Here is a 17737-nt window from a genome sequence, read left to right as displayed (position 1 = left end):
GTGTGCTTCCAGTCTGGTCAGAAATGGTGTCTGCTTGTTGTTCTATTTCATCTGCTCCTGACCACATGCATGTTAGCTGGTGGAGTACATTCTCTGAGTTACCTTCTTTCCTGGTACCTGGGTATGAGGAATATACCACTTGAGAACTCCCACAGAAGAAAAACATTCCTGAGGAAAACAGAAGTAAAGTGACATTTTCTTTACTCTTTTGAACATTTTACAAGCTCAAAGCAAAATGATCAGCCACAAAGCCTGAGAGTTCAAAAGTGCCAATTACACATTTACATTGCCACATGCCCCAGCATGCTGGGGAGGCCAGCAAGTGGTTGAGTTCAAATGGGGATTAGACAAATTAATCACATCTGTTAAAATGGTGTTATGGTTGCATGGCCATGAAGTTGCCAAAAAGTTGATGGAAGCAGAGGAGGCACTTCAGCAGAAGGATGTATGCATGTGTATCATATTCATGCTCCCTTTCCCTGAAGAACTGCTTGTGGACCATGGTGGGCACAAAATACTGGAAAAGATGGATCCTTAAATTGATTCAGTTATCAGTGCTTATGTTCTCCCCCCTACCCCATTCTATTCTCTTTGAAATGTTTTGGGGTTTGTGACACTTGTCATCTACCTCCAAAGATGGGATCGTGTTGAAAGAAGTGACAATAAGAGGAAGGAACTGCTTTCCTTCTTCTCCTGGGTGCTCCAGCCCAACATGACCACCTCTATTCCAAAAAGGAGACATCCATTTTAAATACTTAAACATTCACAGGAATGCTTGTAACTTCATAGGGGATGAAAGAAACATTTTTCTTGTATCCTTCTGTGTTTTTAAAACCTATTTATAATCGAAAAAGGGAATTCTCACATATAAACCCCAGTGTTGTTCAAGTGAGGATGATGTTTTAGTAGATATTAAATTTGCAAAAATTATTTGATCTCTTAATTTGTGGATGAAGTTTTAATTGCTTCTTTGTTTCTTAAGCCAAGTATTACGCTATCAGGCAGTGGAGACCTAGACCTGAAGTTGAATTTTTTCCATCAGGAAACTAAACTGCTTTAGTTTACTCTAAAGGTGGCACCAAAAACAAAAACAAAAACACAAAAAAACAAAACAAAACAAAACAAAACAAACAAAAAAAAAAGGACTATATGCAACTGGATGCTTGAGCGTATGCTATTGAATTTAGTAAGGATCCTTAAGGTAGTCAGATTGATTTACACCATTGTGAAAGTTTTTCCTTCTGATACGAGGATTTTTAGCACTTCCTGAGAAAATGAATACCATAGAAAAACTAGACCTTTTTATAAAGACTAATGTAGTGAGGGGCATTAATATATAAGCCTCACGGAATACCTGGGACTGGAAGAGACCTCTAGAAATCTCTGCTCCAACCCCCTGTTCAGAGATGATCAAGGTAAAGCAAGGTTCTCTATAAAGCAGCTTGCAGATAAAATACTGATAATTGTGAGTCTAGCTTCAGTTTAAATAAGTTTGCCTGTGTATGGAATATAATTCTTAAACTCCCAAGGTATTCTGTATGTTGAGTTCAGCAAAATTATTTCAAATTTGTGTGGTTTGAGCAATAGAGAACTGCTGCGTTGCACAAGAAACTGGTGGGTTGCTACAGTCTTCTCATCTCTAGCTGTGAGGGCGTATCAGCAGCTTAATTGAAACAAAGTGGGAATGTTCAGAAAATACTTAAGAAATTTACTTTCAAGAGGTATCTAATCCACGGAAGTTGCTGTTTGGCGAGAAATAGTATTGTCTGCATTGATTGTAAAATCTTGTATATGATTCTGTTTTACTAAATATTTTTCCATTAATCACATCTATTCTGGTATTTCTATGATGATCATGGCTCGTGGGACATTAATCATCAAATAAGGATCATCTTTGCAAGACTGGGATTGTAAATATAGCATATGGAGCTAATTGGATTTGGGAACCAGAGCAGACAAGATTTGTTTCAAGGCTAAGTATGGCAGTGGAGTTACATCATGCAGTTTTGTTTATTTGGTTGTGCATGTGGAGCACTGAGCAGGAGTAAAATACTGCATTGGTTAAGCAGTAAGTGGTTAAACACAGCACTTAGGCTTGCATTGTTTTTATGTGGAATTTTCTGGAATGTCTTTTGAAGTGCCACAATGCCATCTACTGGCTCACTTTTCTGTGTTTTTTCCCAGAGGGGTGTTTCTTTTGTACACAGGCTTATGTGTAAGGTTTTTAAACAGTATTTTTTAATAGCAAAATTAAAAAGTTGAGATAGAATGAGCAAAATAATTTTTGGATGCATATGTTTGTTAAAGGACATAATACATTATATACAGTACAGAATCGCTTTTAACCTCTTACCAGTTAGTCTTGCTCTCCTTTTGTTAAAACTCTGAGATGGTTAATACTGAAAGATAAAGGACAGATCTCTGCTTTACATAATAGCTTGTGTGTAGTAGCTTCACTGTTTTCTTTTTATAGTCAGTCAGTTTCCCTTTTTTCCAATTTTTTTGTACAGAAAATGGAAAGAAATACTTAAGGTGTCAAGCTACAGAAGGAAGAAAGTGCTCTATTAGAAATTATTTCAGACAGGATTCCTCACTGACAAATTCCTAGATTCAGTCTATTTCCATAACTGCCTCCTGTCTCTGCCTTCCCCCCAACATGTGTTTAAATAGCCTTTTCAAGATTCATCAGCAGCCTTCCATTCACCAAAAATTCTGCAGAATTTCCAACTGTTATAGAGTAGTGTGTATTAGAAGTAAATGAGCAGCAGGCAATTCTAAGAAGTTTTATTAATTCTTGTTTTTCGTGAGACTGACAAATATTACATACAGGAGTAGCCCTCTGTCTTCCATTTGCTGGCAACAGAAACAAATGGGCAAATATAAAAATAATTTACAAAAAAAAAGACAGGAACTGTAGGTACAGGTAGACACTCTTATTTTTTAGTTTCATTGCTGGATTTCTCTGTAAGCTATCTGGAGAGATTCCTTGTTAGTTGGTCATATTCTTTGTCTTCATAAAGTAATCTTCACTTTTGTTTTTCCCCTTCACATTCAGTTTTTCCTAACAGACGTTTTTCATAATCCTGCCTTTATTCAGTCTAGTTAGGAGAAAAAGAAACACTGGTAATGGCTTGTACCAATTTGAATTGCTTTTTAGTAGATTTGTAACTCACTCAAGCACAGCTCCAGAATCATTATTCAAAACAACAGAGCAAGAAAAAAATTTCCAGCAGTTTCCTAGATGGCCTATAATGAAGGTAAATTCAAACATCTGTGCCCTCCCTGGCCTTATACCCTTTATCTCGCTGACATTCAGAAGGTCAAGTGGATCTTGCCAAGCCCAGCTTTTATCTGGTAGGAGCTGTATCTTGCTGACAGCTGCAGAGCATTTGCACGTCAGTGTGTGTGCTGGTGTAAGGGCACGAGTGCGTCTGGCCAGTTCGCATGGAAAGGAAAGGTCTGTGTGTTCAGGTCGGTGCTTGTTAGGGGCAGTGGTTGTTGCCCTGCAGCTGGTGGGCTCTGGGTCAGGAGCAGTGGAGCTGAAATGATCCCGCTTGGCCCCCACATTGTCGTTTGTCACAGGAATGATCCGTGTCAGGGAGGCTGCGCTGGAGCGCAACTCGTTGACAGCTCGGGCTTCCCAGTCTGTGCCAAAGGAGCCACCCAGAGCCCAGTGGGAGCTCTGCCGAGGGCAAAGCCCTCAGTGGTGCATCCATCACTGCTGCTTGGGTTTGCCGGGGTGTTTTGGGCGAGGAATGCTCTACTCTGACATGTGCAAAGGAACAGACGTTGCTCCCTGCCTGTGTTTGGAGTAAGTGCTAACCTCCTACTCCTAATTATTATCTGTGCTGCAAAATACTAGGGCAAGCCTCTGCTTAGTGTGACATTAAATAAGTGAGGACTGGCAAAACCAGAAGAGCAAAGAGGGTGATTTTATACCACATCTTCCATTGCAATCTTTTTTTCTCTTCTTGGAACTGTCCCGTGCTATTGCAAAGAAGGAAGAACTAATTAGGCCAGTTGCTGAAAGTGTTTTGCCACCCACTCTACTGAAAAGAACTCTTTGTACGGAATTAGCTCTTACCAGCTGTGCTAAATCTAGTAATTTATCTTTGCCAAAAAAAAGAAAAAAACGCTGCTTTAGTTTAGTCCAATTAAACAAGTTAATGTAAGCAATACCCTATATCCACACAAACATAGATATCTCCTGCTTAAAAGCTGCAGGGTTTGCAAATAATTATTTTCTCCCTTTCTTAATTCTCCTTACTGTTTGTGAAAAGTGCTGGGCAGAGCAGCACCGGGAAGTGAACCCATCTGTGTGTGGAAGTGGCTGAGTGTGAGCTGTCCCCCTGAGGAGCAGTGTGATGGCAGCACACCCGCCTCAGCTTGGGCAGGCTGCTGCACCAGGGCTCGGCTTCGGCTTGCTGTGCTGCTGCAGGGGATGTTTGCCTTGGCACTGCGAGGCAAGGGGAGCAATTCCTGCCCCAGGGGAGAGGCAGAAGGAAGTCAGAAGCCTACCTGCCCTCACCTGGAGTAACTTCAAGAGGAACAGAGTGGTTCACTGTGTTTGTGGTTATGGCTCTGCTTAATCAAGTAGAACAAAGTCATGTTTTTTGACTAGGGTGTTGGTTTGGAAACTGAGCTGGACCTCAGAAGTGATTTCAAGGTAATCCTGGCACAATGGATAGCAAGTGAGAACTCACAGTCCCAAACATTGACTGAAATTCAACAAATCCATCCTCAGTCCTGAAACACGAAGGTCCTTTCTTCTCATTGGCTTCCTACGCAGGTTTCTAAAGAGTGTAGACAGCTCAGGCAGTGAGGTTTTTTGTATGGCTTTCACTGAACTCTTCCAAAAGAGGAGAGGAAAAGAAAAATGCTTTTTGAAGCTTGGAGGTTTGGAGATAGTAAACCAAGAATGATGGCTGAGCAAGAAAAAAGAAATCTTTGGATATCCTCCATCACAGAAAGTAAGATAAAGAAGGAAATTATCTATGATTTTGTCAGGAACAGATGACTGTAGTTTAGTAATCTGTAAGAATTTTGCCAAAAAAAGGAAGTCTTTTTAATGTAGAAAAATAAAAACTTATTCCTGTCCTGAAACACTTAGAGATCTCCTAAACACTACAGTAGGGACTTGACATGTAAGTATTTGCCTCAACGGGGTGCTTCTTTCTGGACAAAGATGCAGATTGAATCAAAAACATCCAATACAAAATTTATCTTTGTAAATACAGCTGTATTTTCTAAAGATAAATTCAATTTGTTATTTCTGCTCTTTCAAATTTAATTTTGTAATCTGAATGGGCACAGAGAAAAGCCCAGCCTGTAATCACATCTGAGGTGTATGTAAGGTAACATCAGTGCAGAGGAAGAGACATGTTGGAACCTTAAAGTAAATTGTTCCTCATATAAAATTAAGTTTAATCCTGGGTTATAGCCTTCTTGGAGGACAGGGGAAAATGAATTTTCTCTGTCTCTTATGTCTTGGAAAATTGTATATGTTACAGAATTGACTATTATTTTTTTCCTGAATCACGAAAGGTCTTGTTATTTTAAAATACTGGTAAAGCACCTGTCAGTTTTCCAAAATGCAGTGTACCTGCTACCATCCTGTAACCAGCACCAGGACTTTGGGAAGGAGAGTTTGGAGTCTTGAAGAAGACACATCACCACCAAATAATTAAACTATGGCTAACATCCATTCAAATCCAAAATTCAGCAGGTCACTATGTCTTTTACATCCCCAAATACAGCCTCAGTAGCAGATTGGAAGACTTTTTAAACAGTCTTCTGGCTGAAAGGACATTTACAAAACAGAAAATTTAAATTGCTAGGTTAAACAGTATTACAGTTCTGAGTCACCTGAACTTTATGTTCCCCTTTATGTTTGGTGTTTCATGAAAGATCAGAATAAATAAAGAAAACAAATCCAAGTTTGTTTGGTTAATATGATATTCCCTTACAAATGTACACAGTGTTTTACACTTGAAAGGAAAAATATTTGATGCATGTTTCTGTAATAGGTGATTGTGCCAAACTGTCTTAATTGATGCAGTTTTCCTGGTAGCTGCATATGATAATTCTTTTGTTTAAGCTAGTAATCGAAGATCTGAGCAGATAATTCTTTTGTTTAAGCTAGTAATCGAAGATCTGAGCAGATAATTCTTTTGTTTAAGCTAGTAATCGAAGATCTGAGCTGTGAGAGTAATTATACATCTCTGTACTTCTGCTACCTATATATACTTTCTATAAAATATTGGGCAGGATGCTGCAGAGAGAGGTAGCTCCCACAGGAGAGTCCTCAAGCATGATCCATGTTGGGTACTTGTTATCCATTTGTCTGGTGGAGTTATTACTGCAGGTGTTCATGCAGCCTCACGCTTTGGTACTGCAGATACTGAGAAAGCTTCTTGTTCGGAAAAATCGAAGTGAAAGTGTAGCAAATGTGCAGGAGGGGCTACTGTGCTGTGAAAGATACTACAGGGATGAACTCTGAATGGACATGAACCCAGCTGGGATCAGAGCAGCTTCTGCCTTCAAAAGCAGGGCTGACCAAGGTTTTCCATGCTGCCAAACCAAATGCATTTTGTGGAGCCATCAGCATTGCTGTGTGCCACAGCATTTTCTTCACTGAAGAATCAGTGGCTTTAGCTGTTCCAACCACTCTAGGCTTGCTCACTTCTGGGCTGCTTTTGATCTGTGTGAGCTACAACATATTCTTTGGCATGTTTCTTGTATGAATCTTCCCAGAACTACATCCAGCCAGTCCTGCTTTTCAGTCCTGGGTATCTTGGTAGCTGCTGTCTTAAAATGTCTTAGCTCCTGAAGTTCAGCATTTCCCAAGGAACATCCTTAATGTACTTTTCCCTTGCACTTACTTATGTACTGTTCACTTTAAAATGTGGTAAAGACAAAGCTTTTCAAGGCTTCGAACAATCATCATTTAGACAAGCAAATCTCAGTTAAAAACGGAGAAAGTCCATGTAACATTTGCTGTTCTGGAACTTTCTCTGAGTTTGAGTGGTTTGGGACACAGTCAGGTACTTTCAGGAACTGGAAGGGAGAATAACAGTAGAAGGTGATGGGCATTATTAAAAAAAAGGCAGGGAGGTACAGGTGGATAAGTCATTTTCCAAAAGATGTTGATCTACAAACATGCCATATACGTCTTTATGTAACCATTTAGCAGCTCTCCCCAGCAGCCAAGTTACCCAGTTTACATGAGAAATAAGACTAAAGATGATTCTTTCAGTACATTGCATTTCTGGCATCTGACTTTAAATACAAATGTTGTAAAAGGTGGTCTTTAAATTATGATTGTTGTCATAACGTTGTGGCAGCTCATTTTAGTACCACAGTAGTTCACAGTATGAAAGTTTATTAGGCCTGCAGAATTACTTGATGACACTACTCAGTAAGCATATTTAATATCTGCTTATACCTATATGTAATGACCACATTTTCTTCACTGTTCCATTCCAAAAGTCTCTTGGAAGTAGTCATCCAAGAAAACACTGAAGAGTAAAATACTTTCCTTTAATAATGACAGTTTAGGTTTTGTGTGTGTTCTGGAGTTAGTGTATCTGCAATACACATTACAGTACTTTCGTGGACCTAGTGCAGAATGTGTGTTTTGTGACAGTGGCTGTTGTATTATACTACTGACAAAAGTAAGGCAGGCACTCACATTGGCATTGATGAATTCTGCTTATGTGGTTGCTGTAAAACATAGGGTCCTCTGTGAATGGTCTGGGTATTTACATACCAAATGTCTCAGCATTACTAGACTACCTGTTATACCACACTCAGCACAATGTTATCCAGGTCTTTGTCTCTATATTTTCAAGTACTAATGTTCTATATTCCTTTCCTTGCCACACTCAGCATCTTAACTGAGTGATTTTTCTCTTCCTCATGCTATATTGAGAAAAGATCAGGCGATACTAAGTTTTTTCCCCTTTACCCACATGGAATTGACTCTTTAGAAGACCTGCTTCTCCTGTGTTTGGCTTTTTGAAGATTTCAAGCTGCTCTGTGAAGTTTGAGGCTTTCTATGCAAATGTGAGAGAAAAAGCATGCTGAAATAACATTAGCAGGTAACAAATAGGGAGGGAGGAGAGGTGGGAGCCTGGAGATTGCCAGGATGCTGAAAGCGTGAAAAGATCACACTTAGAGCATTACGTCTGAAGACCTGCTTCTTCCTTGCATGTGTGTTGTATCAAACCTTCAGCTGGCTGTTTAGGCCCAAGAGCACTGCTTGCTTTCCTGTGGCCCATTCTCTGGCATCTTTGTAAGGTAACCTCTGCAATAGCAGGGGGTTGATTCTTCCCCTTGGCACCTATCTGCTCTATCTGCTGTTGGGCCCTGCATGCTTTTAAGATGGCATTTTTCTTGTCACACGCCTTTTTATCTGCAGGCTGAGTGGCTTGCAGGAAATGAGAGAAGTGAAACTGTGACTTTATTGAAGGACCACATAATCTGGTCCACTGGGCTTTCATGGAATCATAGAACAACCCAGGCTGGAAGGGGCTTGAAAGACTCCTGTTCTGCTTTCTCTGATGAGGGCCCTTGTTACTTCAAGCTACACCACGTGTAGCTATTTGGAGCAAAGGCCGTGTCTGCCATGCCTGTGTTGTCTCTAAGGACAGTAGTATGTTTGTGTCATTTTAAGAAAAAGGGGCCCTCTTAACTGAGAAATAGTACATGTTTATAAAGAAGAATCCCTTGCTATTTTAGATGGCCATATACAAAATACACATGAATATATATACTTACAGTATTTTATGTGAATCATTGCTGGAATAGGTAAGATTCTCTGCTCTTTTCACTGAAGAGTATCTCTTCAGAGATACAGAATAAATTAATGAGAGTGTTAAGTAAATACATCGCCCTGCTTCTGATAGGCCAAATGAAGGTGTTCAAGATAAAGTGCATATGGTTCTAACAAAATTACATAATTTATCATTATTAGGAGAAGTAATTTTCAGATATATTCTTGCCTGTTAGCTGTCTTACTTTACTTCACACCGTCGTGAAAGCCAGACAAATGGTAGCAATAAATTAATATTTTCTGCCTTTTCAAAAGATTCATGTAGCAGTGGTTGTAGGATATGTTATGGCACAAAGAAACCATTTGCAAAGCACAGGCTTACAGAAGTAAAATACACAATAGTCCTAACTTCTCAGCTCTGTGCTTTGCTTTCCTTCACTTCCTTTCCCATTCTATGTAGACAAATGGAATCAATTAAAATAAGGGAAATGTCTCCAAAACAATTTTCTCCACATTTATTCCAGCTCTGAAGAGCTGGAATAGCCTATGTGTTTAAGAAGCCAAATGTAGTTTTTCAGTATTCTTTCCCAAGTAAAAATAAATGAGGCTGCTGCTGCAGCATTTAATACCAACACAAAGTTTTGGCAAGGAACTAAAGTTATTGATGAGGTTTTGATTCCATTTGAGTTGTATTAATTACTGTGTACAACACTGGTGTGTTTATTATTGCAGTTAAAGATCATTTCAAAAATGGCTGTCCATATTAATTTAAAAACAAACAAAAAACATTAAACTGACCTTAGTAAATATGAAAAATTTATTATAAAGTGTGCTGTGTATAGCATATCCAATTTTGGACATGGGGGAGAAAAAGCAGCAGTTCTTAAGAATTAAATTCACTTAAATTTGCAATAGGATTGCAAATTAGTTGGCATCTAATAGTAAAGACTCTAGGGAAACAACTTATAAGACTGTTGCCAGCTCTTAAAATAACCTTTATTCTTGTACATTTCTGTTCTTTCCAGAATTCATGTAAGATGCATTTTATAGTCACCATGGCAGAAAATATGAACGTGGAACTTCTTCATGTAGTGTTAGAGGCCCGGATGAGCAGCCATAAATGCAATATGACTGTGGAAAAATCAGGGAATTTTCCTTCTAGTTAAGATTCTCATGTGTGCCCATGAGATACACCTGTCAACTTCCTAGGTGCAACAGAAAAAAACCCCTGATTTTATACATATATATATATATATAAAAACAGACACACACACACACATATATATATATATATATGTGCGTGTGTTTGTGTATGGTATAAATATATTCATACACAGGACTTATTCCTTTTTCTCCATAATAAAGAACCATGAAAATGTATATGTTTATATGTGATCCCTGGCTGTAATAAGGTAACCGTTTCTTGCCTGCAGATTTGTAATAAAAGAGAGAAGATGGTTATGTTTATTATGTAGAGATTGGTATTTTTCATATATTTATGCATGTGTATATAACAACCTATATATATTAGATATATAAATGTGTTTAATATGTAAAGCTATCTATTGTACATCAGGTTTAGTTATGAGCAGCATTTCTTCAAGAAAAACAGGAAACTATTGTTACTTCTCCAGTGATGACCCTCTTGGGAGATCAATTTTTTTAAAAATGACACCAAAAGAAATTGTTGTCTTGCAGGGTTTTTATATTACTATGCTATGGTGGCACTTCAATGTGTTTAAACCTTGCATTGTCCAGGAAGTTGATTCTCCATAAGGGAGAGTGTTACACCTTCTGCTTTTGCCTGCCATCAAAAAATGAATAGTGACATGAAAAAAAAAAAAAGTCAGTTTGCTTTTGAGGGCAGAAAGGCTGCTGCCTAGCTACTTACCTGAGTAATTTTAGGCTCTCACGCTGAAATTTATCACTGAGACCTCACACAAGGAGGTAGGTAATTGTTTGGAGATTGGCAAGTTTGGCAGGATGATAAGGGTGAGTAATTCAGTGACAGTGAGAAAAAATATCTTCATCAGGGCTCAGCAGGATTTGTTAGAGCTCATGGGTTATATGCCACACAACTACAATCCTGTAAAGTACATGGGAAGAAGAGATGTCTGGCCACCTTTGTGCTGCAGAGCCTAAAGAAGGAAGGGAAAATGTGGTGATTATTGAAGTATACAGAGTTGTTAAGGAAAGATGCCATCATACTTTTCAGAGCAGAACTATGCACTTTGAGTGAGAAAAAAAATTTAAAACCCAGTCACCCTATTTTCAGCCCTGCAGAAATATGAGCAGTCACTTCTGCCTCAACTCTGAGCTGCAAAGTAAAATGTTTGTGTGGATAAAATACACAAGACGTCACATCTTCAGAAACTGAAGTTGATAATCTAGTAGTATTTTGCAAGTAGTAGCAATGAGTCTGCAGGATCTACTCCACCAGCTGTGTGAAGATGGGAAGGCAGTCCCTAGGATCCAGGCTTAGCCCCTAGGATCCAGGTTAGCCCCTAGGATCCAGGTTAGCCCCTAGGATCCAGGTTAGCCCCTAGAATCCAGGTTTAGCCTCTAGGATCCAGGTTAGCCCCTAGGATCCAGGTTAGCCCCTAGGATCCAGGTTAGCCCCTAGAATCCAGGTTTAGCCTCTAGGATCCAGGTTAGCCCCTAGGATCCAGGTTAGCCCCTAGGATCCAGGTTAGCCCCTAGGATCCAGGTTAGCCCCTAGGATCCAGGTTAGCCCCTAGGATCCAGGCTGCTTCCCAGGCCAGCACTGTCTCACTGCAATGCATCTGTCACATGGCTTGGCAAGGGAGCCACACATAACCTGCTCACCAGCCACAGGTGTCCCTGAGAGTCAGACACTGGCAGCCAGACACCTTTGGAGAGGACAGAGTTCAGAGTTGTCAATTTGACTGGATTCGTTGAATTTTCAGGGTAATATCATGTTCTTTCAATGTCTGCAGGACATTCAGAATTTGCTTCTATAATTCTTCTTAATTCTACAAGTTAATTCTTCCTGCACTTCCCCATACATATCTCTGATGCTCTGTTATATAGGGAAAACCTTCCCATATGCTTTTTTTCCCCAGTAGCAATGAAAGATTCCGTAAAGTGGCTAATTCCTGCCAGCTATTGCAAAGCTTGTTGTTTCCATTTGTTTCCATATTGTTTCCATATGTTACCACACAAATGCCTAATAACCAGAGAATGGTTGGGTTACAAGATGGACTAGTGCTTACTCACCAGTGATTTCTTTTTCCTCATTTGTTGTCTTACATCTGCTGATAAATCCCATTCTGAAGCCCTAAGCCTTCTCCTTCAGACAGAAGGCAATACTAAGGTTTTCAAGAACAAGTCTTCTTGTTCACAAGAAACAGCTGACCATATAGACTTGTACTAAGTCTTAAATTGAATTGACAAATTGTCAGGTTTTGAGGGCTGGACCTGTCAGAACCAACGTACATAGTTTTGCAGGCAGAATTTAAACATCAAATAATTCAAAAAAAGCTGAGAAGCAACTTTTATATATCTGTTTATTGTCGTCTCATGATGAGAGTGGTTCTTTATTGCACATTCTTTCCTGGGGAATTTAATTGCAATGTGTTACCTAAAGAGGTAAATAAACTTTTGGGTAACCAAGTTGTGAGCAAATCACAGAGCTTTTTTCCCCAAAAGTTTCCTGTGGTTAGTGAAACTCCCCTGGCCCTGACCTGTGCACTGGCTTCCAGCCACCTACCAGAAAAGTAAATGCAGTGTACAAGCTAAAACATGCACAATGGAAAAAGAGCACAATAGGAAGCCACTCAAGTCTCTAATTTGGGAGAATGATCCACAGCGAGTGTGCTGCTGAAGTGCTTTCTTTACACTCGGGGTGGTGAGGACACTGTAAGAAGGGGCTGTGGTTTGTAGGGTTAATGAGTGTCAGTGTGCAAATACTGGTGCAATCCTTCTGCTGAGGCAGGAGATGTTTATAGATGGGAATTTTTCAGCAGCTATAAATGGAAGGTCTGTTTGTTTTGTCTAAGGCGCATGGGAAAGGCTTGATCATAACTTTAAAAACTCAATGCTAATGGCTTAAAAAAAATCCTTAGGTTTCAAAGTTCAGCTTACAGTGCCATGGCAGAGGTTCTGGAAGGGAGGCAGCAGGACAGGAAACTGCAGCAGCCCAGCAAAGGCTGACAGCACCGCACTGGTGGCTGTGCACTTGCTGAAATGCCTGCACGCCTGTGGTTTGCCAAGGAAGCAGCTCACACATAAATCTGTGCTTTTATTGCCTTGGAGTCAAGAGGTGCAGCAGTAGATAACATCACCTGTTGGCACAGGGACAGCAAACAGCAGCTCGTACCTTTCTCCTACAAAGCCATCTGGCCAGCTGAGTATGATTGACTGAGAAGTCACGTACTCAGTCTCATCTATCTCCCCAGTCGGGGGAGAAAAAAAAAATGCAATTCAGGTTTCAGCATTTTTGTAATCCCTCTGAGCCTCCCATTAAATTTGCTCTACTGTGTGGGAAAGGATTAAAGATTCTTTGGGCTCCAAAACACAGTATACAAAAATTAAGTACTTCAGCATGGTTTGCGGTAAGGCAGCAACTAAAGTGTATAGCCTGCCACATAACCCAGAGCAGCAAGTTCTCTTTGACAAGTAACACTTGTTGACAGCTTAAAATTTCTGTTGGTAACACATGCCACAGTTGTGTATGGCCTTTGTTTTAAATATTCTGTATGCAACATATTTCATAAGTAACTTCAAAAATAATCAGTTGCTCATATGCTGTTACTAACTTAGCTCGGAGTGCCAAAAGAAGGAAATGTTTGCTGGCAAGGAAAACTTCTGTTCCTTTACAAATGCTCCCTTGTAATAAGTATTTCAAGATTAAAATCAATGTGTTACAAGTTTCAGACAAGGCTGTTTATCAAGATTAAATAGTTCATTTCCTAAAAGGCAATATTATTCACATTTTATGTGAGTGTGAGCATAGATGAGAAATTTTTGTTCAAGAGTGAACAGGATTTTTTCCCCACAAAAAATGGTAAACGGAAAATGCCAAAAACATTCTTTCCCTGATTTTTTACTACTCTGAGAGCCTGACTTGCTGTTAGGCTTAATTTGCACCGTACTAAATTCTACTAAATATACCATGTTTAGTGTAATTCAGCATCTAGCCTTTTTTGTCCTAATTCAACACTTAAATGTATGAACCGTTTTTTCTTGTGAAAAGGACACACAGCTACTGTGTACCCAGGCCTGAAGGAGAAAGTAGAGACAAGAAAAGGCATAACAGATATTAAAAAGCAGACTCCAAAATCCATACTTTTAAAAATAAATGTTGTCTTCTGCTTTCATTACCCTACTTGCATGACACTTCTTCCTTCCCCATCTCTTCATCTGCTGAGCCAAGCTGCTCATCCAGCCACAATTTACCAGTGTTATGGGGCAGACTAGAAAGTGCTAAAGAACAAGAGTCAAAGCATCAATGTTGCATTTTTGTCATATTTCATTTTCTCATTGCACTATAAAGCACTAATGTAGGAGGTCTGAATATCATCTCGTCAACAAGAGGTAGCTCTAGTGTGTGTAACTGTTGAACTGTTGAACTGTCTTCATAATTCATAGGCAAATTAAATTAGGATTGCAAAGGAACTGAAAAATAATACCATGCCATGCAATTTATATCTATCTCCACCCAGAAAGCATAAGAAATATCTGCTGATTATATCCTTTTTTCATTAGATTTGTCTTTACATTTTTCTAAACATAGAGCCTACTTGCTTTTTTTTCTGTAGTAATTTCTAATGTTATTTTTGAGACTTTAAATGGTATTCCTCAATGTTATTATTTCAAGATTTTATATGTGCAAGTATTTTATATATTGGGTTTTTTTCTTAAGGTGTAGACAACAGTATTATTTACAAAAAATGTTTATAGAAAGAAAAATGTAATTATGAAAAAGCTTAATATCTGGGCTATTCAGTTCTTGGGATTTTTTACTGATATTTGGGTTTGATTTCAGGTTGCCATTGGCCAGCTGTACTCCACAGAAAAATTGGTCATTGAGAGTCCAGGAAACACATAGCCAAAAAAAGCCTCTGATCCTGAAGCAACACTGGACCATCTTCAGCATCCTACAGTGCCACATACAGAAACATAAACTCACTGCACATGTCTGAGCTTGTTTGTTCAGCAGAAGAAATGCCTGAGAGACTCAGTTTTTGCCAACCAAAGTACTATTTTCTAATGGGTCACATGTTCTAAGATAAATGGCTGTGATTTATAATAGTATTTAAGGTAGTCTTGGAGTCTGTTTGCTTATATGTCCTATGTGATGGAATAGTTCCTGTCCCATTTCAACAATAAAACTTCATTAAACTACCTGTAACCAGATACATTATTCTGCTGCTGACCTTGTCACTCACGGATCACAAAAAATTGTGTTAGATTTAAAACCCCTCAAGATTTAAAACTCCTCACCCAGTTACTAAGTTGTATTGATCCTGTTGCATTTAAAAATATCCAGCGTGTGAATTAAATGAGTAAGTACATACTTTATTTAAAGTATTAAAACCAGAGATGGTCAGAATTTTCATATCCTGACCTTTGATACTTACAAATATCATAAACTGCATTGTGTGGTTTCCTTGAAGAGCATCCCTTGACATTTCAGGAGGTGACATAAAAATTTCACTAGTGCTTTCTTTAGTTTCCAAGAGTTAATAACCAGTCTTATCCTAGTTTTAGCAATTAAGTGATCAGAATAGCAGAATGTAAGAATTGAATAAATGAGGCTTGGAAGTTTTCAAATGTTTTTTCACCACCAAGTCCTTTAATTTGTTGAGGTGCAGCTATTAGCAGAAAGCTCCACATCACTTTATGAAATATTTCCCTTTTTCACAAACGAGAATTTTGGCAGAACAAAAAGAACATAACTGGAACAGTAACTCAAGTGCTCTAAGTCATGAGGTGGCAACAAGCTTTGCCTAAAAAAAGTGGAACACTCAGCATAGCATTTTATTGGTTATTCTTAAATCCGTGGAATGCTCAATACTTCTAAGACCACAGATTAATAAAAAGGCAAGCAGAACTTTTGATCAGATTCTACTCAAGTAATCGCTGTGGTTGAATTTGTTTTCTGTTAGAAATCTGCAGAAAAATTAAGCTGTGCAAAGTTGGCATACAGGAAAAAAACAGTTTCCTTTTATTTCAGTGAATTGTGGGGTTTTTTGAGTAGCGAAACAAAAGCTCAAAACTAATTCCATGGCACTGTGGCCTTTGAAATCCACACCTTATTTTTCTTGCTTCACAAAAGTCATCTTTGTTTATGTTCTTCTGTGTTGTTCATGCTCTGTGAAAACATTATTAAAGCAGAGTGTCTAATTAAAGTGTCTATAATTTAGAACAAACTTCCATTCCTCACTGCCCCTTAAAGTGTATTTTACCATTCTGTACAGTTAGATTGAGATGTATAGTGATGGATTTCATATGGACAATACAGAATAAAATAGTGTGTACCTGAGACTGTAAATTTCCCTTCTCAGTTTCAGATACAAAGCAAATACAGTAATAATTCTCCCCTTATTAGGTGTATAAGTATTGCAATGTAAATTGCTTTTGGTGAACATTTTAAAATGGAATTTAGTTATTTTAATAGGTAATTTACATTAGATTCTCTATTTGAAATCTCCACATTCACAAATCGACAATTAAGTGCTCTTAAGTTAATGGTGAAAGTGCAGGGGAATAAGGGTTTGATTGCTCTTTAAGCTTCCAGTGAGCTCACAGAAATGCAGTAACATCTTACGCTCCTGGATGACACTGGCTTGGAAGGGCTGACAGTTTTATACTGCAAGAAACTTGGTCACTAAAACAGTACATGTAAAATCCTTGTCTAAAACAGCTGAATTACTGGAACAAGCACTGCATGCCATTTCAAGATCTGAGAATGTGTGCTAGGAAGCAGAATAAACATAAATAGCATAGCTCTGATAGATAAAGAGGGACAACTCCATCGGTAACATTTTTACTATTTAAATCTATGCTTTCATCATATTTACGAAAAAATAGGGGAAATTTCGATGCATAATCAGTTCTTCCAGAATACCTTTCCAGTGAAGTTCTTTAGCATTGTTTCCAACAAGAATACAGCTGTAGATGGTACGTGCTGTCTTACAGGCAGGCAGTCTTGGGAACATGAAATGTCTTACTAATCCTCTCCAAAGTATGAAGGAGATTACTTCTCCATTAATGCCTGAAAACTCTGTTGTTAAGTTTTTGTGGTAGATAGAATAACTACTGCAGTCCCAATTCATGCCATCTGCTCTAACCTTCTTTCTCAAGGTTACACTCTCTCTCACTTATTTCTACCTTCAGAGGAGCAGTAGTAACCTTCAGGTACAGTCTACAGAGAGGAACCATCAAGGCAAGGGGGGAAAAAGTAATGGAGCTCTGTCATTTCCCTCTATCCCCAATCCATACTGCAGAGGGTAAGACAGCTCAGTAAAGGACAAATTAGTTTTTACTTGAAATTACCAATCAGTATTTATGCTGTACTTTTACAGTATTTATACATTACTTATTGGAAGCAAGGTAAGAACGCCTCTGCTGCTACAGTCCAAAAGTCTGCGTAACACTATCTAGCTTGTTAACAAGAATGCAAAGCTAGCAAAGGCATTACCACTTACTCCTCAAACCCAACAGCATTTCAGATGCTTGTTCCCTGTTTTGGACAGGCCTGTATGTTCCCTTTGCTTGTAACACTAAGTGCAGTTAGTGTTATGTGCATATCAGTTGTGCATGATTGGAAGATACCTACAAATACATTTTTCCTTTGCCTGATGTCCATTTTAAGGTACTTTGCCAAAACATGCCCCGTTCTGTATAAAAACCTAGCTCGACAAATGCTTTATCACTGAAACCCTACAAGCTATGGAATGAAAACGCTTGCTAACCACACCTGGCGTAGGAAGGCGCGCC

General features: G+C 38.8%; 1 protein-coding gene across 1 annotated transcript in view; it reads left to right on the top strand.

The window, feature by feature from the left end:
- LYRM4 (LYR motif containing 4) overlaps window positions 1–17077 on the top strand; it is an 87467-nt gene extending 70390 nt beyond the window's left edge. The window contains exon 3 of the mRNA XM_063401821.1: window positions 14781–17077. Coding sequence (XP_063257891.1) covers window positions 14781–14843 — 63 coding nt within the window. The 3' untranslated portion in view covers window positions 14844–17077. The remainder of the gene's footprint in view (window positions 1–14780) is intronic.
- Window positions 17078–17737: the final 660 nt, after the last annotated feature.

This window comes from Prinia subflava, chromosome 1, assembly GCF_021018805.1.
Source record: "Prinia subflava isolate CZ2003 ecotype Zambia chromosome 1, Cam_Psub_1.2, whole genome shotgun sequence".
Taxonomy (NCBI): Eukaryota; Metazoa; Chordata; class Aves; order Passeriformes; family Cisticolidae; genus Prinia; species Prinia subflava.
Note: the sequence above shows the minus strand (reverse complement) of the source record. Positions and strands in the feature narration are given on the sequence as shown.